General features: G+C 45.0%; 1 protein-coding gene across 1 annotated transcript in view; it reads right to left on the bottom strand.

The window, feature by feature from the left end:
• The window catches only part of PDPK1 (3-phosphoinositide dependent protein kinase 1), a 112,657-nt gene extending 93,569 nt beyond the window's left edge, over positions 1 to 19,088 (bottom strand). The window contains exon 1 of the mRNA XM_068114963.2: positions 18,879 to 19,088. Coding sequence (XP_067971064.2) covers positions 18,879 to 18,902 — 24 coding nt within the window. The 5' untranslated portion in view covers positions 18,903 to 19,088. The remainder of the gene's footprint in view (positions 1 to 18,878) is intronic.
• Positions 19,089 to 22,680: the final 3,592 nt, after the last annotated feature.

The following is a 22,680-nucleotide window of genomic DNA, read 5'->3' on the forward strand; positions in this document are numbered from 1 at the left end:
TTAACATAACAGCGGTAGCCAATTGCTTACAGCAGAAAGACGACGACACTGCCGACGAATCGCCCTGGCCTGGATTAGCACAACCAACTGTCGGAACTCCCTCCGTCCATTCCAAGATCATCCCTGCAATGCTGCCAGGCTAAGAATTGAAGCAATCCTCTGAAAACCCAATGCTACCATCGCTGTTCAAGGCAATAACATTGGTGAAAGGTTAAAACAGGCAAATTCAATTACTGTTGGATGAGGTCTGTTTGTCACTTGCAAAATAGAAGATTTTTCAAGTATATTGCTTGGTCTTGTGTGTTATTCTGTCTGTCTGTCTGTCTGTTGCCTACAGGTCACACTTTTCAACCGATCTTCACGAAACTTCATCAAATCGTAGGGATCGTCACAATTAAGAAGCCTATTGATTGAGGTCAAAGGTCATCTGGAGGTCAAATTTCAAAAAGCCATTTTTCATCTGATTGACTTGAAAATTGAACAGCATTTGTATATTGAGTCACTAAATTGGGAAGCCAACTACTTTTAAGGCCAAAAGGTCAACTCAAGGTCAAACTTCCAAAATCAATTTCCATCTGAAAAACCACCAATTTTCATCCGATTGACTTGAAAATAGAAATTATGTCAAAGGGCACGTGGTGGGGCGCCATCTTGGAAAAACTTTGCACCTCTACATCTCCGAAAGCGCTGCATATAAAAAATTGAGACATGGCTCAATGTAAAGAACTCTCCATGGGGAATAACATGAGTATGTTAATGATGTCATAGGTGCCTCCATTATGACGTCATAATTCGACAAGTACAAAATTTCATCCGATCAAGATGAAATTTCTTGAGCGTCATCTAGGCGGAGAAAAAAATTATAATGATGACGTCAGTCACGTGGTTCTGCCGCCATATTTGTTTTAACACAAAAGCCTTAAAACCACTAAAAACACGTCCTGGCGAGGGTCTGAAATCGCCGATTGCTTTTTCCTGTTTAAATTGAAGTACTGCAAAACTCGAGGTTCTTGGAAGTAAGATGGCGATTTGTGTTCTCGTGTTCAAGTACTGCTACTGTCAGACCCCGACATTCACGGGGGATACGTTCCTGGAAAATGGCACGAATGCCAAATCCACGAATGTCGGGGATATGCTTCAATGGGAAAGGGGGAGGGGTAATCAGTTCCCGACGGTTCTCAAAGTACATAATTCATTTCATTAAAGATACTTACAAATTAAAAAAAAAACATTGCAAACCTTTTCAAAAGGATACTTCCTGTACCTTGAGATCTTTTGCTTTGAGTGTCAGGTTACTTCATCAAAAACGACAACTATTTGCGGGATCAAGACACGCTTTGGGGAACGCACGTTAATCATGTGTGGACTGTAATGTAATGCCATGTTCCTGGTCCATGTTTGTGGTTTCGTTCTGTGTTTTGTGCATGACAATATGCCCTTCCTGCACGAACGGGATCAACTGCGATATCGCGAGAGCACGCGAGAGCACGCGAGAGCCTTAGCCTTACCAATAAAGCAGTAGTGTATATTACATGGACTAAAGGTATTTTAAACAGCATCACAGTATTTTAAACCATTTTCAATGGTTGCTCGGAAACAGGACAGCATGTACAATCCATACTAAAGGAATCACAAGACTTAAAACTAAACAACAGATATATAATCAAATAAGCACTCGTGGGTCCAGATCAAAAACATTTTTTGCGCCCACGAAAAACCGTGTGTGTGGGGCAGAGGGCCGTGAATGTGGAAGCAGATAAAATTGTATAATAAAAATACATATGTTGATTAAATTCTAAATAAAAATATAGATTGTAAAAGTCGTATAAATAAATTCATTCCGGAAATTACCACCATTTTCTCCAGTGGCTATTACTTCCCTGGGATCACCCTGTCCAACACGTTACCTTAGTTGTTCGTGCCTGTTGTTTGTGTCCTTTAAGAAGTCACAAAAAGAAGAGTAAGTTTCTTGTTTGGAATTATTTTTAAAAAATTGGACTGCCAGATAGGCAGACAATTTTTTTTTTTCACTCATCTCAGCGCATGTGCGATCGAGATGAATTCAAAGCCAAAGTACGTTAAAACATCAGACCTGTCTTCCTATTCATGTTCAAAATGTAACATTTGATTTAAACAAGTTTTTCCTCGATCATAAGACAGCGATCATAAACTTTTAAGATGGACGGACAGACAGACTGACATGAACTAATTGTTCAACCCCATTTTTTCACTTCGCGTGCAGGGTAATTACCGTATATACCGGTGTATAAGATGCACTTTTTTATCAGAAAAAAAGTCAAAAGTTGGGGGTGCGTACTATACACGGGGATAGAAAAAAAACTCGGCTTCAAAACAAGTCAATTTTCCAATACATTGACGAAAAAAAGTATTTTACGAAAAGCGATCTCGGTTGCACGTTTTCCCCGTTGCGTCATGCACAATTGCGCCGACATGCAGGGCCGCCATTGCTGCTCGTTCGCCCCGGATGGCAAGCGGGTTTTGTACCATTATGTGCTTTCTATGGATTTGCCGCTCAAAGCAACGCCGCTTCCGGAATGTGAATAGAACGGCTTTTCCCGCTCTGAAAAGCCACATTGGTCTTTTATTGTGAAGGTCTTTTATTTTACGACTGCAATTGCATAGCAATCCGAAATTAAAGGGCAGATTACCGTAAACGTCAGCTCGGACTGAAACGTCTTCATACGTTCTATCCGGTTCCAGAGAAGAGAAGATCAAGATGTCAAGGCGGTTGTACACTTCAGCGTTCAAACTCTCTGTCTGCCAGTCTGCAGAAGAGTTTGGGAACCGAGACGCTGGGAGGAAGCACTGCATGAATGAGTCTGTCATCCGGCGCTGGCGAATAACAAAGGCTTCCATAGAGGATATGCCGAGGAAGAAGGCGAACAGGGGAAAATTGGTGAAGTGGCCTCAGCTGGAGGAGCGTGTCATCGCATGGGTTCGGGAGAAGAGGACAGAGGGTCACGCCATCTCTACACTTGCTCAGGCTGAAGGCAAGGAGTTTCACTTTGGACGAAGACATCGAAGACTTCATGGCCAGCACATCATGGGCCTACAGATTTATGGAACACCATAATCTGTCGGTACGACGCCGCACGCACATCGCACAGCATTTTCCCGAAGATACGGCCGACGAAACGACACGCTTCCAGGCGTTCATAATCAAGCTTCGCTGGGAGCACAACTACCCACTCAGCAGGATCGGAAACGCCGACCAGACCCCTCTAACCTTCGACATTCCAAAAGGGACCAGCATCGGAGTGAAGGGGGAGCGGACCGTCACAGTCAAGACCACTGGCCACAAAAAAGACCGTTTCACCGTTATGCTTGCTTGCACCGATGACGGGGGCAAGCTTCCACCATATGTCGACTTCAAGCGGAAAACTCCACCCAAGATAACATTTCCAGCGGGTGTCATCATTGGAGCCCAACAGAAGGGTTAGATGGATCTGGCCCTGGTCGAGGACTGGCTACGAGTGGTGTGGGGTAGGCGGGATGGCGGCCTTTCTTGACGACGGAGTATGCTGGTCCTGGATGCGTTTCGCTGTCACAAGACAGAAGAAACCAAAGAGCTACTCCGGCGTTCCAACACAGACCTCGTCATCATCCCGGTAGGGATGACTTCCCTACTCCAACCCCTCGACGTGGCCATCAATAAGCCCTTCAAAGAAGGTATGCAGCGATGCTGGGCGAATTAGATGTTGGAGGGGGACAAGAGTTACACAAAGAGCGGGTGAATGAGGAAGGTGGACCTCCCGACGATCTGTGGCTGGATTGTAAAGGTGTGGGAGGAGATGCCGCCAGCGATCATAAAGCGGGCCTTTCTCAAGTGCTGTATTTCTCACATCATGGACGGTACCGAAGATGACATAATCGGGCAGGAGGGAGCTTCCAGTGGAGGCGACAGCGACAACAAGAGCGATGGTGACCTGTACTACCCAGATGAGGACTTGCATGCAGTCTTCGAAGAGAGGAGCGACGATGAGGATTTCCTTGGCTTTAGCTAAGAAGCTCATCAGTCATCACACACCCAAACGGCCCTTTGCAGGGCCACAACAACGAATGTTTTAATAATCTCTCTACTCTCTCCTTTCTTCTATGAAGCAAAGAAGCTCCTGCGATTGCATGCACATCTGGACACCGACGCCTGTGTAACAGAATACTGACTACATATAGCTAAATATTTTGAGGGGTTTTCTTCCTTTCAAAATGTTCATTTTGTGCTACTTAAAGTTTGTGTACAAATGCATAGATTCACGCTACTGTAATCTGAAAAAGAACGATTTTTTTTTTTTGAGGGTGTAAGTTGGGGGTGCGTACCATTTGGGGGTGCGTACTATACATGGGTGCGTATTATACACCGGTATATACGGTAGTCAATTCGACTGAAGCAATGCATGTTCAAAGGAATATCAGACGCAAATTGAAACATGTGACATGCGACATGCGACAGCATAATTATCAAAATCAACTGAGACGGGTGTTCACATTCAATCTTTTATTTACTGTCCTACAATGATATCTTTGAAGAAGTTTTCATGCGTGTTACGCCGAGTCTGTTGACATAACTCACAGCAGGGTTATATGCACTTCCAAGCTAGGAATGAGGAGGTACAGTGACAAATGCAGAACCTTGTAGATACAATGACGTACAAGTAAGAATCACTGCAGCAGAAATAGAAAGCCTCAGCAAGAAAAGTGGGGTTTGAATTATCCCATTCGCTCTCTGCATATGTTTTGGTATAAAGAAAAACAACGATATTTTTCATTAATTACAAACAAGAATCTTCATGTCAGCCAAATTGTGCAACATGCATGACTCCAGTAAACTTCGGTTTGCCAAGTTCTCACTTCACCACAAGATCACAAAAAGATCTTATTTCTTCAAGATCACTTCACCATAACATCTTCAAACATTTATTTTTATAGGTATGAATGATCGTTTTAAGGCCATTTTCCTTGCGGGCCCCATGACAATCATGGTTCCCTGTTTGAGGCAATGGTTTTATGGCGGGATGCCCTTCCTGACGCCAAACCTTGGTCACGCTCTTACGATGCGCAGGGACATGGTGTACCTATTCTAAGCCAGGGTACACACCGGGATCAGTCATCCCAGCAAGCTGGTACTCAATTTGCCGACCTCGGAAGGATGACAGGCTGAGTCAACCCCCCTGGTGTTAATTCAGCGATCGACCGGGATTCGAACCCAGGATCCTAGGATCCCAAGCCGGCACCCTAACCGCTAAGCCAACACCAGGCTAATCACCTTATTTTTATAGGTATCCAAAAGGTATTTTGGTACAGCCATCAAACCAGACTACCAGTAGCAGAATCGATCTGTAATTAAGGAAAACGCAAAAATCAAAATGGTGCATTTCTTCCTGGCAGGATTGTAATGCTATGCCTTGTTTGTGAGCAGGCCCTAAGGCTACACAAAGTAAAGCTTGAAGGAAGTACAGAGAAAACAGGAAATGATAACAATATAGGTCTTATGCTACACTCCAAATCATGAATAAGTGATTTTTCCAGCGTCAACATTTGACGTAGTTAGTCAAAGGTGTGCATTTGTGAGGCTTCCTTTTGGGTTATTTTAATTGCCTGACACACTCCACCTCAATGTCCCCCCTACCTTGAGCCACAAGCCACCTCAATGTCCTTACCACCTTTGAGACACAAGCCACCTCCCCAACACTGCCCCGTTCCGACAAACTTGACACAAACCACATCCATGCACCTACAATGAGCCACAAACGACCTCAATGTCCCTACCTTGAGCCACAAACCACATCAATGCCCCTACCTTGAGCCACAAACCACATCAATGCCCCTACCTTGAGCCACAAACCACCTCAATATCCCTAAAACCATGAGCCACAAAGCACCTCGATGTCCCTACAATCATGAGCCACAAACCATCTCAATGTCCCTCCAACCATGAGCCACAAACCACCTCAATATCCCTACCTGGAAACAAACCACATTAATGCACCTACATTGAGCCCCAACCACCTCAATGGCTCATGATTGTTAAAGACCCACCTCAATGTCCCTACCATGAGCCACAAACCACCTCAATGTCCCTACAACCATGAGCCACAAACCACCTCAATGTCTCGATTTTTAGCCACAAACTACCTCAATGTCACTACCTTGAGCCACAAACCACCTCAATGTCCCCAACCTAAGCCACAAACCACAAACCACCTCAATGTCCCCAACTTAAGCCGCAAACCACCTCAATGTCCCTACCTTGAGCCACAAACCACCTCAATGTCCCTACAACCATTAGCCACAAAACACCTCAATGTCCCCACAACCATGAGCCACAAACCACCTCAATGTCCCTAACCTGAGCCACAAACCACCTCAATGTCCTTACCACCTTAGACACAAACCACCTCAAATGTCCCTACCTTGAGCCACAAACCACCTCAATGTCCCTACCTTGAGCCACAAACCACCTCAATGTCCCTACCTTGAGCCACAAACCACCTCAATGTCCCTACCTTGAGCCACAAACCACCTCAATGTCCCTAACTTGGGTCACAAACCACCTCAATGTCCCTAACTTGAGCCACAAACCACCTCAATGTCCCTAACTTGGGTCACAAACCACCTCAATGTCCCTAACTTGAGCCACAAACCACCTCAATGTCCCTACCTTGAGCCACAAACCACGTCAATGTCCCCAACTTAAGCCACAAACCACCTCAATGTCCCTAACTTGAGCCACAAACCACCTCAATATCCCTAATTTGAGCCACAAACCACCTCAATGTCCTTACCACCTTAGACACAAACCACCTCAATGTCCCTACCTTGAGCCACAAACCACCTCAATGTCCCTACCTTGAGCCAGAAACCACCTCAATGTCCCTAACTTGGGTCACAAACCACCTCAATGTCCATAACTTGAGCCACAAACCACCTCAATATCCCTACCTTGAGGCACAAACCACGTCAATGTCCCCAACTTAAGCCACAACCCACCTCAATGTCCCTAACCTGAGCCACAAACCACCTCAATGTCCAGAATTTGAGCCACAAACCACCTCAATATCCTTACCACCTTTGAGACACAAACCACCTCAATGTCACTCCCTACACCTTTAGTCAAAAACCACCTCATTTTCCTTTCCATCCTAAACATTTTCCTTACCCAAACAGTGCACATGGGAAAAGCTCCATAAAAAATGGTTCTCTTCTCTGGTACCGAATAAACACCAAAATAATTTCATAATTAACAAATAAACAATTTAAACTGCTGAAACTTAAGAGTACAACAAGTTATTTTCTACAAATTCAAATTCCTGTACAAAACAAACATTTTTCAGATGTATTTCACTCTTAGGTACAATTTTGGCAGATACACAAGAGCCAAAAGAGGTCCCAAATGTGTTGTATAAAAACTTAATGTTATCAACATTCAAATTACAAACGCAAATCACACAAAAACAAATGTCCTTAACACACGCAGAATATCATTCTAGTACGTTAGTAACTATAGCTAGGGTACCCGATATTGCCCGGTGCTGTTGTAATCCTGTTGGAATTTTGAAGAAACCAAATTTTGATTTATTTTTTCTATTTTTTGTGGGGGCCAAAAACTTCCCTACACCTACTAAGGAATGGGGCCAGGGGTCATTTGAATGTTACCTTTCACACAGATACAAAGATGTGGGCACTTTTTAGCCTTTATGTTTTTTTCAAAAATTAAAAATAACGGATTTTTCCCCCAAAAGCAATCCCCAACACTCACGGATGAACCACAAAGTTTGACCAAGATCCGTTTTGCCATCTCTGAGAAGTATGGACACACACACACGGACACACACACACACGGACACACACACACACGGACACACACACACACGGACACACACACACACACACACACACACACACACACACACACACACACACACACACACACACACACACACCAATTTTTCTGACCTTCATCTTCAAGTAAAGCAAGGAGTATCAAAACTCATGGATGGTAATTTTCTTACCTATTACATGAAGTAGCTCAGCTACTGTCTCTCCTCCTCATTGCTAAATCTGAACTTTACACCTACTGACACTATATCCCTCCCCTGATCCGCCCCCGCATTTTCACCTGAAACTCTCTTACCTCATGTTATAGTATAATCTGCGAGTTCCTTTTTTTTTCATTTTGATGAAAAGTCTTGTATTATTCTTAGTAGATGTGTTACCAGTTTTGATATTAACTCGTATACCAAACAGTGTCATCCAACATGCGGTATTTTATGTAATCCTTCCCCATGTACTACTGCAGACATTATAAAACGTGGTGACGCCTCGTCAGTAATGAGTGTTATCAACATGAGTTGTATCGATTTGCATGTTGCTCAGAAATGCTCGTGCTAGAGTTCAGTACATGAAAGACCGCGCATCATAAAGTAAACAATTTGACATGCACTCGTATAACCTAGTGCAAATCTCAAGTTAAGAACAATTTATAAGCAAAAAAATTTTTTTTTTAATCAATCTTACACTTGTTAGTTTGGCCTCCCAGTGAAAATTTAGTGAAAGTTTTTTTTTGTTCAGCTCGAGCCACAAAGTCAAATGTTTCCCCTTCTGCCATGCAACCTGGAGCTGCAAGTCAACTTCACCCACATGGTATGCGACACATTGCAGGGGGGGTTAAAGAGCCATTAGGAGTAATAAAAGCTGCTGCATGCATAAATTTACAAATGAAATCAAACTCTGAACTACAACGGCACTGGGTAGAGCGCGCACCTCCACCAGGATGAATAGTTTACGTTTTGGATCCCACTGATGGGCTGTATCTGAATAGATTTTAAAAAACCAAAAAAAAAACCTTTAGAGGCCATTTTTCCCCGCAAAGCGGGGGTTGGCCTTTTTCGGGAACCGTGGTTGTTGTTGTTTTTGGTCCCCTTTTTGAAGCAATGTTTTTCGGCCGGATGCCCTTCCTGACGCCAACCCTTTTTGTCGCCTTTTACGACAAGCAGGGAATTTACCAGTGAACTGGTACTCAATTAGCCGACCTCGGAAGGATGACAGGCTGAGTCAACCCCCCTGGCGTTAATTCAGCGATCGACCGGGATTCGAACCCAGGATCCTAGGATCCTAAGCCGGCACCCTAGCCGCTAGCCCAAAACCAGGCTTTACTAATCTGAATAGATACCTTAACCAAAATCGAATAGTCTTGTTCTTGTTACCTAACACTCATCTGCATAGTTTTGTCATAATTTGTCCATAACTGTTTGAAATATCATGCGAAATTATAGTTTTTTGCCCCATCTCTCAATGGTAAAGAATCGCTTAAAATTTTAAAAATTCTTGCATCCGAATGTTCATCAAATTCGACTCAATGAGTCCTTCTCGCACACCCAACCTGTCCACCAAGTTTCGTACAAATCTGTGCACAACTTTTTGAGATATCTGCTCACAACAAACAGACGAAAACAAGGGTCAAAACATAACCTATACCCACCTTTGGTGTTGGAGGTAATAAGCAGAAGAAGAAGAAGAAGAAGAAAAAAACAAAAAAACCAGACAAAAATCAATAACTTAAAAGATAGTACAAAATAGTTTGTCTTGCACCATAATTAAACTGCGTTTACAGGTGGATTACATTTTTTTTTGATGAAAGGTATGAAAAGCTGCAAGTCTCGTCACGGCATGAAAGCCAGGTGGCACATATCTGTTTGACGACGCAGTATAGTAAACCTCAAAATGACCAATAAGCACTATATTATTGAGAACTAGAATCCCACTCTTATGCCTCCATCCACATTACATCATTGTACATACTTGCACCAAGTTTGATTTAAATCCATTCAGCTGTTCTCAAGAATCACATTTTTATCTGACATGACCTCTGACCCTTGACACCGAAATCTAATCAGTTCATCTTTGCATCATAATATATACTTATACCAAGTTTGGTCAAAATCTCATCACTGGTTCCCAAGTTAGTTCCCAAGTAACAGAATTTTTACCTAACGGAACCTCTGACCTTTGACCTCTACATCCCATAATCTAATCAGTTTATCTTTACATAATTATACAAACCTCTACCAAGTTTGACTTTGTTCCTTCCCTTAAGCCGTTCTCAAGTTATTAAGCCGATTAAGGAAAACCTATCACAGATAGACAGACGCAAGGACGGACAGCCGGAAGGACAACCAAAAACATAATGCTTCTGGCGACTTGGTCGATGCAGGCATAAAAATGTGCAAAAACAAAAAGTAGAATAGAACCCAACTTCTTATATAGGAAACAGGAATGATCATAATTCAGAGCCCAATTATTTATTATATTCCTCAATGATGGTACTTTCCATGGGCTTCACGATCGAAATTTAATTGGCTATTCCAAGGTACTTGGAAAAATATCCAGGTGCTCGAACCTAAAGCTGTCGTCATTGTTTCGATGGAATGATGACGTATATATCTGCAAAAGAAAAAATGAATCATCTGTGAGCATTTCATCAAGACTGATTGTATTGGAAGTATTGATGACAAACCAAAACAAGTCAGGAGACGACGATGGTTCACGAGCGAGCGGTATTCAATGACAAAGGTCAAAACCGAAATTGAAAATATATAAATAGGAATGTATTATCTGTTATGAGACTAGTTAGCTACACAATACCGAAAATTTGGTTCGATTCCAACAACTTTGAAAATTTGACCTTTGTGACCTTGAAATGTCAAAACGAAGGTTACTGACCTTGAAATGATAGAAAATAATGTATAATTAGTTATGAGGTTAGTTAGCTACACAATACCGAAAATTTGGTTTGATTCCAACAACATTGAAAATTTGACCTTTGTGACCTTGAAATGTCAAAACGAAGGTTACTGACCTTGAAATGATAGAAAATAATGTATAATCAGTTATGAGGTTAGTTAGCTACACAATACCGAAAATTTGGTTCGATTCCGACAACTTTGAAAATTTGACCTTTGTGACCTTCAAATGTCAAAACGAAGGTTACTGACCTTGAAATGATAGAAAATAATGTATAATCAGTTATGAGGTTAGTTAGCTACAGAACACCGAAAATTCGGTTTGATTCCGACAACTTTAAAATTTGACCTTTGTGACCTTCAAAGGTCAAAGGTCGAAGATTCTGAAATTTGTTGGAAAACTTGTATTTCATGATGTATGTGATAATATAAGATCATGCACGACATTTCACGCTATCAGGAAGCGAACAATGTAATAAAACCATCAAAAATCGACCTTTCTAAATTTCGTGACCATGTCACCTTGACCTTAGGGCGAAAATGAAAAATCGAGCTCCATGGGGCTAGACACATGACATTGGCCTAACCAAATTCTGAAACCCCTGTCAGATTCCACCAAACCCCTCAGAGAAGATGTAGCTTGAACTCGATTACCCCCTAAAAAGACATCTTTTTCGGGCGTGGCTCCGCCCACCATGGGCGCAATACGCCCACTCTAGGCAGGACACAACTAGATCATGATATCAACCTCCCACCCAAGTTTCATCAAGATCGGATATCATCGAATAGTTATGCTGCAGACAGACAGACAGACAGACACCCATGACGAATATAGTGGTCACTGATTGATAACTCGTGAACCAAAAAGCATGCGCTCAACCTTATTCCTCCATTCGCCTAACACGACCGATTTAGATGAATGTCCCTTTTGGTTCTGGTTGGAGGGTTGACACTTTCCTGCAAACTTTTATGTGAATCGGTCAAACTTTCTCCCAAGTTGTACAATAATTGCTCAATGACCATGAAATTAAAAAAAACTGAAAGCTGTTGCCTCATTTCAATGTACTAGGGCATTGCCCGTACTATATCTATATCTAAAATTATATCCCCCCCCCTCTATTTACATGAAATGGTTTGGTCCAAAGCGAACGGCTTGCGAGTACGGTGACAATCCCCCCCCTCTATTTACATGCAATGGTTTGGTCCAAAGCGAACGGCTTCCGGAGTTTGGTAAAGAAATCGCCATCGCGTGCACAAACGCGCAGGAAAGCGAATGAATCGCAAATTCGGTTTTATTAGTTTTAAAACATAGTTTAACGCCAACATAGTTTGCAAACGTGAAATAAATGAATACGCTCTCAAATGTGCCATCCGAGGCAGAGTGTGTCCTCCACGTTCGGCACACGCGATCGTTCGCTGCTCTCTGATTGGTTGAATCGTTTTTTGGACATAGCTCGGTAAGTAATTGTCCGATTAATATGAAACCTTGAAAAGGCACATCCTCGGGTCCCCAGCAATATACCTGGCAAGTTAAAAGTATATCGGACCCGTGGTTGTCGAGAAACAGCGGTCACAGACAAACAAACGTACAGACGTACAAACGTACAGAGATTACTGGAATTATAGATAGATGTGTGCAGAATAGGGTTAGAAACATTTGCTAAGTTTCATGGATCGTGTTTTTAATGGGATGATCCTCAAATAGAAGTGTCAGATGTGCAGCACATGATCCTAACACCTTAATTAATGAACGGTAGTAACATGGGCTCTTTACCTTTGTCTGCGACGCTTTTTTCAATGACATACTTTGGCTAGTTATTGTTCATCTTCATAATCATCCTCCTCATCCTCCTCATCCTCATTGAACCATATTCTTTCTTTGCAGAGATTCAGTGCTGCCAAAGCATTCTTATAGCAAGAGCTATGCTGGGTGGCTTGCCATTGCCTTCCCAGCAGTCAGTTTGTGCAAGAGTTTGTGATTTGTTCAGGATGCCTTCAATAACTCCCCTACTCTTCACAAAAGACAAGGGATCCTTAACATCCACCAATGACCTCGGCTTAATGTCCTTTCCATTGACGACGCACACATCGATGCGTCACCCTGCATGTGAAACACGAGGGTGACACCTGAAAGCTGGATCATGATTCAAACTCAGGCTCAACAGCTCAAAGATGAGTGCCCACACTGCTAAACTAATCCTACGAGCCCCAAGCAGCTAGTACTGCTACTACTGTTACTTTAGAAGCCCAAATAATTCGCACCTTCTTGTGGGGTCGGGCCAGGGAACGTTTCGGCCTAAGTTTTGCACAAACTGCCTGATCTGGTGTGACCGACTAAAGATGGCATGAATTTATCTCTTCAGGGTGATGGTGATAGCCGCCTACTCTTTGCAAAATACAGCGTGTAATTTAATTTAAGTCAATTACAAAAAGTATTTCCCCATCATTGTTTGTGAGATTACATTTCTACAATAATTGTTTCACCGCAGGTCCTCCGCAGACAGTGGTTAGTAAAGCTCCAACACCAAGTACTAAATACTTTTTGTCAGAAGTAGGAGATAAAATAAAATTAAGGCAGAGGGTTTAACAAATGTTTCTGAACTTATGCAATCCACTGGGATTTTGACAAATATTATTGCATGCAACCATTTTATCATTTTCTCCCTTGATACACAGAGAGTTACTCAAAAGAGAGTTACTCTTCCTCAAAAGACCATCGTATACCAAACTGATGAGCCACTTCAGCCAACTGGGATTGTGTTCCCAACAATCTACCCGATCTGGATTAGAGCAACTCTGACACGAAGTGTCTTTATACAAGAACCACATAAGATCATTAATTCTTCTATGACCTCAAATGTCAAGTTAAAAAACTTAATTGAGATGTCTGCCTGGCTTAACAAAATATGGCACCAGCTATAAAAGAGGAAGAAAGGCACAGAGAGGTTTGCTGCAGGCATTGGGGTGGCATGTGTGTTTCACAAGGGGGTTGCTCGGACCCACCACTTGACCGCCGACCCTGAAGCCGACTAATCACGGACAACTCCACAACCCGCCGGGTTGCTAAGCAATCGCAGATGCTGGTTGAGACAACTAAATCCAGCAGATGCCTTGTGCCCACAATCGCGTTACCTTACTGCCGATTTAGTTATCCCCACAAAGGAACCGCTCTATTGATGTCCCATCTTGTCTACCTATTACGTACAGCCGAGTGAAACCGTAGGTGCGAGATCGGCTACCTAATGGAGCGAATTACTGGGGTACAATTTCACGTCTATTTATTACACACGCTATATGTCTAACCAAAGGAGAAAGGGTTAGTCAAACAGGTTTGGAAAATCTATATTCTTTTTAACGAAAGCACGTATTTACAGGCACAATTCAAGTATTTACATGAATAGTGAGACACAAAAAAGAACGTAGCCCCAAGCAAAGAAGATCCCCTTAAACACCGTTATCTTATCTAAGCACAGGACAGGTGGGGCCTCACACACTCCGAGGAAATTAGAAAGAAAGAGAGAGAAAAAGCTCAGGAGGTGGATCAGCCCCTCACTCATCTGACAAGCAGGTGGGCTTGCGTTTGTCCAGAGGTGGAAGGAAGGGAGAGATTGCGAGTGGTGTGTGGATGCGGGTTGTCAGGAGCGGTGTGTGTCAGTATGAATGGAGCCACTGTGCCCAAGGACTGTATGCTTCCGTTCGCACTCAGACCCATTTGGTCAGCACAACTTAGCTCGTTCTAGTGCAACTCGTCTAGTTTCAGCAAAACTCGTACAGGCAGACAGGAAGGCAGCTTGTTTCGGGCTTGTACTGGTCCGTGATGCATCAGACCATCTTGGCCACTGACTAAACACACTTACTAATGAAATAGCTAACGGAGGTTTCCTCATGTGTTCAGTGTGTCACCTGAGGATCCATTTTCCATAACCGCAACATTATTTACTACTTTTCTTACTGCTTGTTTCCAATCCCATCATCTGCTCGTCTCCTAAAAGGCCCAGTGTTGACAAATTCACATCTCTCATCACTTCACGCATCATGCCAAATTCCGTAGGAATAATTAACCATCTTTCAATTATGCTTTACAGCGTCAGACTAAAATTCAGCAAGTCTTTGTACATGTGCGTATGTATGCCTGAATGTTGTAGACTCGAAAACAGCTTGGCAGACATTCACCAAATTTTGTATCCGTACTAGTGCTACTCAGAATCAGGTCATGTCTGATCGCTTTTAAACATGTTGCTGTGTATTTTGAGAACAGTAGTTCTGTTCCACTTCTTCTGCGAAAGAAAATTCCACTTATGCGAAACGGCCGCACGGTGAAATTAATAGAACGTTCACCTCCGCTTGGGCTTCTTGGGAAATAATTCTCCAATGACTGAATTTTTGTATTTGGCTTAACCTGGATTTGCATCTTGGCCCAGCTATAAGCTGTCACCCTGTTGTTTCCGATGCAGGGGTGATAAATCAATGCGTGCGCCATCCATGGGATTTTTTTTTTTTTTTTTTTGGATACAAGGTCGAGGCTCGTGAAAGAGCTAACATTAATCACACAAAAAGTCAAACCGACACACAAAACACAAAATAAGGGAAGCGGTAGACAAGATGGGGAGAGAGGGGGAAGGACACAAACACAACATTTGAGAGCAGGGACATCAAGAGATCTGTGGGAGGGAGAGGGCTTGGGGGGTAGGTGGGAGAGGTATAAAACACATGGACACTGCAAGGACTTCCAGGAAAGAAGTTGGAATAAAAAAAAAAAGTGGATCTAGGGTGAATTAGCAGGGGTAGAAAAGATCAAGGTTTTGGATGGGGGAAGATAAGAGATGGTGGTGAACAGCTGTTTTAAAGACCTGGAGGGAGGAGAGGGATGGAAGAGAATGTGGAAGTTTGTTCCAGAGGCGGGAGAAAAGAGGAATGAAAGAGTGAAGGTGAGCAGAGAAAACGTTACGTTAAACGTTGGGATGGACGTTAAGCTGAGTTGGGATGGACGCGCAAAGGGGAACGAGCCGGAGGCAGACGCGCAAAGGGGAACGAGCTGGAGGCAGACACGCAAAGGGAAACGAGCTGGAGGCAGACGGGCAAAGGGGAACGAGCTAGAGGCAGATGCGCAAAGGGGAACGAGCTGGAGGCAGACACGCAAAGGGGAACGAGCTGGAGGCAGACGCGCAAAGGGGAACGAGCTGGAGGCAGACGCGCAAAGGGGAACGAGCTGGAGGCAGACGGGCAAAGGGGAACGAGCTGGAGGCAGACACGCAAAGGGGAACAAACTGTAGGCAGAATCGCAAAGGGGAATGAGCTGGAGGCAGAAGCGCAACGGGGAACGAGCTGGAGGCAGACGCGCAAAGGGGAACGAGCTGGAGGCAGACGGGCAAAGGGGAACGAGCTGGAGGCAGACACGCAAAGGGGAACAAACTGTAGGCAGAATCGCAAAGGGGAATGAGCTGGAGGCAGAAGCGCAACGGGGAACGAGCTGGAGGCAGACGCGCAAAGGGGAACGAGCTGGAGGCAGACGGGCAAAGGGGAACGAGCTGGAGGCAGAAGCGCAACGGGGAACGAGCTGGAGGCAGACGCGCAAAGGGGAACGAGCTGGAGGCAGACGCGCAAAGGGGAACGAGCTGGAGGCAGACGCGCAAAGGGGAATGAGCTGGAGGCAGATGCGCAAAGGGGAACGAGCTGGAGGCAGACGCACAAAGGAGAACGAGCTGGAGGCAGACACGCAAAGGGGAACGAGCTGGAGGCAGACGCGCACAGGGGAGCGAGCTGGAGGCAGACGCGCAAAGGGGAACGAGCTGGAGGCAGACGCGCAAAGGGGAGCGAGCTGGAGGCAGACGCGCAAAGGAGAGAGAGCACAGGACTCACCAATGAAAAATATTAAGGAGTGTGATCATAACAAACAATTTGGTTCTTTTTCAAAAGACGAGTGTGTCAAGATAAATCCAACAAAATTTTCATTAAAAAGTGAGTGGGAAGATTACGAAATGTTAAGCATTCATATCTGTCAACAGGTACAATGTGTGTGTGTGTGTGTGTGTGTGTGTGTGTGTGTGTGTGTGTGTGTGTGTGTGTGTGTGTGTGTGTGTGTGTGTGTGTGTGTGTGTGTGTGTTTAAAAGCTTGGTGATGTAACTGATACTCGAACAAAGGTATCTAGACCAACAACCACACACAAGCGTACCGACACATATAAATAGTCATGAGACACGGGGTTTTGGAGCGTCACACGGGGTTTAGGAGCGTCACACGGGGTTTAGGAGCGTCACACGGGGTTTAGGAGCGTCACACGGGGTTTAGGAGCGTCACACGGGGTTTAGGAGCGTCACACGGGGTTTAGGAGCGTCATACGGGGTTCAGGAGCGTCACACGGGGTTCAGGAGCGTCACACGGGGTTCAGGAGCGTCACACGGGGTTCAGGAGCGTCACACGGGGTTCAGGAGCGTCACACGGGGTTCAGGAGCGTCACACGGGGTTCAGGAGCGTCACACGGGGTTCAGTACCATCGCACGGGGTTTAGCGTTAGTAACATCTCATGGGGTTTAGTTAGGATTGGCAACGTCGCATCGAGTTTAGTAACGCCACATGGGGTTTAGTAAGGGTTAATAACGTCTCACGGGTTTAGTTATAGTTAAAAACGTCTCACGAGGTTTACTACCGTCGCATGGGGTTTAGCAACATCGCACGGGGATTAGTAAAGGCTAAAAGTTCGCACGGGGATTAGTAACATCACATTGGGATTAGTACGGGTTAGTAACGTCTAACTGGGTTTAGTAAGAGTTAATAACATCTCACGAGGATACGTAAGGGTTAGTAATGTCGCATGAGGATTTGTAAGGGCTAGTAGCGTTTCATGAGAATTTGTAAGAGTTAGTAATGTCGCAAGGGGTTTAGTTATGGTTAGTAACGTCTCACTGGCATTAGTATGGGTTAGTAACGTCTCACTGGGTTTGGTAAGGGTAAGTAACGTCTCGTGAGGACTTGTAAGGTTAGTAACATCACACAGGACTTGGTAAGGGTTAATAACGTCGCAAGGTGATTTGTAAGGGCTAGTAACGTTGCACAGGAATTAGCAACGTCGCACGTGGTTTAGTTAGGGTTAGTAATATCGCACATGGTTTAGTAAGGTTTAGTAATGTCACACGGGGATTCGTAAGAGTTAGTAACGTCGCACGGGGCTTAGTTAGGATTAGTAACGTGTCACGGGGATTCGTATGGGTTAGTAACTTCGCACGGGGTTTAATATGGTTTAGTAACGTCACACGGGGTTTAATATGGTTTAGTAACGTCACACGGGGATTAGTTGGGGTTAGTAACTTCGCACGGAGTTTAGTATGGTTTAATAACGTCGCATGGGGATTCGTAACATCACACGGGGATTAGTATGGGTTAGTAACGTCTTACTAGGTTTAGTAAGGATTAGTAACGTCTCAGGAGGATTCGTAGTGGTTAGTAACTTCGCACGGGGTTTAGTATGGTTTAGTAACGTCACACGGGGATCTGTAACATCATACAGGGTTTAGTATGGGTTAGCAACGTCTCACTCGGTTTAGTAAGGTTATTAACATCACATGGGGCTTAGCAAAAGTTAGTAATGTCGCACGGGACTTAGTAAGGGTTAGTAATGTCGCGTGGGGGTTGGTAAGGGTTAATAACATCGCAAGGAGATTCGTAAGGACTAGTAACGTCTCACATGGATTAGTAACGTCGCACGGGGTTTAGTTCGGGTTAATAACGTCTCAGGGTTTAGTAACGTCGCACGGGGATTCATAACTTAGTAACGTCGCACGGGGCTTAGTAAGGGTTAGTAATGTCGCAAGGGGATTCGTAAGGACTAGTAACGTCTCACATGGATTCGTAACGTCGCACGTGGTTTAGTTAGGGTTAGTAACGTCGCACGGGGGGTTAGTTAGGGTTAATAAGGTCTCACAGGGTTTAGTAAGATTTAGTAACATCTCACAGAGTTTAATAAGGGTTAGTAACGTCGCACGGGGTTCATGAACACATACGAGTATATTTGACCAAAGTGTCATTGCAAACAAACAGATCCAATGATACGCAGGTACGCAGGTACGCAGGTACGCAGGTACGCAGGTACGCAGTCAGAGAACGGAACATGGACACCTTACCGTTTCGCTAGAGATCCTCGCCATGCGATGCGTAAAAAGCAGAGATGAGGCCTAGGGACAGAACGAGGAGACGACGGCCACGACGTCGAGACAAGCGAAACAGTGTAACCGTGAAAGGCCTGTGTTTCGCTGCTGCTTCAACCACCTCCCACTAGGCCGCGCCGCCGGCCATCATTCCCAGGTCCCGGAACACACACCGCCTTTATCACCTCGGTTACTTTATTATTGTTTTTATATTCACATCCTTCGTCCCACTAGAGCAACACATATTAATTTGAAGGCATATTTATTGGTCTTATTCAAATCCTCGCTACATTTTATTCAGATCTCGCTTTTCCAACGAAAAACGTCCTGTAACGGGTGACAAGTGTATTTATATAATTAGTCATAAATTATGCTTTTTTCGCATCTTGTGTTAACGATTAATAAATCATGTTAATGATTCGGACAAAATTTGGATTAAAATTAATCAACCCGTTTCCATGGCGACACGACGAATATCATGACGCTCGTCGTCGTCGCACGTGTGACGTAATAGGGGGCGTCGTCATATCATTAAAGGAAATGTTTATGAACAAGAACGAATCACGATTTGTTTGATGAAATACTCATCTGGCTCGTAATGTTCTCTTATATGTGAAGAAACGATAATGAGATTTGCTTTAATCGTCGAGAATACCAAGGCGACCTCGTTTCATGAAAAAGGTCATGAATATGCATGAGGTGACGTATGCGGAAGGAAATCACTTGCAACCTCATCACCCTCATGGAACAGCTTGCGTCTCTCAAGGGTACAACAACGTTGTGATGGAGAGGGGGAAGGATTGTTAAGCGCGATTCAAGCAATTGGGTGTCTCGTCTGTTACTTATGCCATCGCAACCAAACTTGACAGGAGGAGTAGTGCTCACATACCGGAGGTTGTCGCGACTTCATTTGACCCCCCCTTCCTAAGAGGTTTTTCCCACCAAGGGGATGCGTGTCGAGGTGTATTCCGTGGTAAGACAGCTTAATGTGGCGTTTTTCCAAGGCATATTTTAATAACAAAAGTAATAACACGAGATAATAGCAAAATATTAATGTTATTTTAAAAACAATATTGATACTAATAATATCCCCCCTACGCAATGGTTTTTCCTTCTTGAACAAACGCCGTGTTCACGTGTTTAAAATTTAAATAGCTTAATATGACGTTTTGTGGGAGAAACGGCCCCTACCAGTACCAGAAGTAAACATTTTATAAACTCAAAACATGTTTGATTACCTTGTGAAACAGTCACTACTGCTTTTTAACACTAAACTGAAAGGGAGGAAACTCGGGGTGTATTCCGTTACCAAGCAGCTAGCTAGCGGGATACAAGTATACAACTTGCGTGACGCGTACTTTCATCTTGAGATGGTGCTGGAGGATCTTCACCTTACTGTCAATACGTGTCAGGGTATGTACCGGTATACCCGTCTTTGTTTCGGGATCGCTTCAGCTCCGGCAATGTGGCAGAAGGTGATGGATCGTCTTTGTACCGATTTATCTGCACAGTGCTACTTGGATGACATCCTCATTGCGGGCGCCACGACCAAAAAACATCTTGAGAACATTGACAAGGTGATGTCTAAGTTAGCTGCTCATGGCCTTCACTTGAACAAGGACAAAGGCTTATTCTTTCAGAAGCGAGTGGAGTACCTGGGGCATATCGAGTACCTGGAATACGAGTACGAGTGGAGTACCTGGAATCTCCACTTCCGGTCCGGTCTGAAGAGGACGCAGGCGTCACATGCTCGCCGCTTCTTCGACTGGGCCACTGTCTGTGGCTTACTTTTTTGGTGGTCGTGCGGAGTTTTTTGGCCATTGAGTCTGCCCTCCGCATAGTCCTGGCTCTGCTCCCTGCTTCGCCTACCCGGCTCCTTCGCCTGCTCGCTGTTTCCTCGGGCACGCTCTCGTGGGTTGTGTCCTTCGCAGCGGTGTGGCGGCGGTTTTCCCGCCATGATCCTGATTTGTAGCGGCGGCGGTTGATTGCCGCTGCATTTCCCGCTTTGCCGTGATCAACCTTGGCCTCGTGATCGTCTCTTTGCTCCTGTCTGCCCTCTGCTTGGTCCCGACTCTGCTCCTGGCTTCACCTACCTGGCTCCTTCGTCTCCTTCGTTTCCTTGGGCCTGCTCCCGTGCGTTGGGACCATTGTTTCACCTCAACCTTGGCCTCGTGCTCGCCTCTCCGCTCCTGCCTGGCATGGCTCTGCGGTACTCCGCCACAAGGCTCCTTCTGCTCAATACCCGCTCCACCCCATCATGCATCTCTGCCATCAAATCAAATGGACTCCTCCGACGACCCAGGTACATTCACCGTGGCTCCGGTCGTAAGTTTGTATATGTACAATCAGGTCACTCCATCCCCGTCCTCTGGTCGGCTCAGCGCACTCCCACTCATTGTCCCAGCGCACCTAGTCACGGCAACGCACAAAATCGCATCTCCTGCCTGCGAACCCTGGCTAAATCACCTGAATTCATCCCCGCTGTTCAAAACAACATCAAGCTCACCCTGTTCAACACCCGGTCCCTCAACAACATATGCCTCATCCTCAACGACTACATCCTGGATAACAAACTGGACTTTCTCTGTCTCACCGAAACCTGGCAACAACCACTAGACTACTACACGCTCAACCTCACCACACCCAATGGATATTCCTACGTCAATAAACCACGCTCGGAGGGCCGAGGTGGTGGAATTGCCGTTATCCACCGTCAAGACACCAGGACCAGCCTCATCCCCATCGCCTCATCCTCATCCTTTGAACACCTGGCTTTTAAACTCTCTGGTCGCACGCAGTCAGTCATGGCTGTCGTCTACCGCCCTCCCAAACCACACCCATTATTCCTGTCTGACTTCTCCTAATTTCTGACCCAGCTATGTTCCCTCTCCCCCTCAATCCTCCTCCTTGGTGATTTCAATATCCACATGGACTCCACTGACTCCACAATAACCACTGACTTCACTGATTTACTCACCTGCTTTAACCTCACTCAACATGTCAACTTTCCTACGCATATCCGTGGTCACATTTTGGACCTTGTCTGCTCCACTGGATTAATTTTGCACCATCTCTCTGGCTCCGACCTCACCCTCTCTGACCACTTAGCCATCACTATGACCATCAACATCCCCACCCCAACACCAAGACATTATCGCACTATCAACTTCCGTAAGCTAAACGCTCTTTCACCTACCTCATTCTCATCCACCCTCTCTGAAAAAATGTCCACTTCTCCCTTCATTGACCTCCACACCCCTTCCGACCTCACTGACTACTACAACCACACTCTCTCCTCCTGCCTTGACCAGCTTGCGCCTTTAAAAACCAAAACAGTTTCTTTCACCCATTCTGCTCCCCGGTTTACCCCTGAACGCCGCCTGATGAAAACTCGTGCTCGCCAACTTGAAAGACTCCGCAATAAAACAGGTCTCACAGTTCACTCCCAAGCCTACAAGGACCACCTACAACACTACAAAGATGCCCTCTCCCACGCCCGCTCCGCCTACTACTCTCAAATTATCCACTCTGGCTCCGGAAACCCAAAAGCACTCTTCTCGACAATAAACAAACTCCTCCGCCCCCTGGACACCACCACCCAGTCATTCACAGTAGACAACTGCATCTCCTTCCTTTCTTTCTTCCAACGCAAAATTGACAACATCTACAACAGCTTGACCACCGCCGCACCCGCTCCCCCTCCAACCACCTGCCCCCCCTTATCCTGCCTTCCCCTGTCTCAATTCTCCCCGGTCTCCCCTACTGACCTCTCTGAACT

This window comes from Myxine glutinosa, chromosome 5 (genome assembly GCF_964187855.1).
Source record: "Myxine glutinosa chromosome 5, kmMyxGlut1.1, whole genome shotgun sequence".
NCBI classification, from domain to species: domain Eukaryota; kingdom Metazoa; phylum Chordata; class Myxini; order Myxiniformes; family Myxinidae; genus Myxine; species Myxine glutinosa.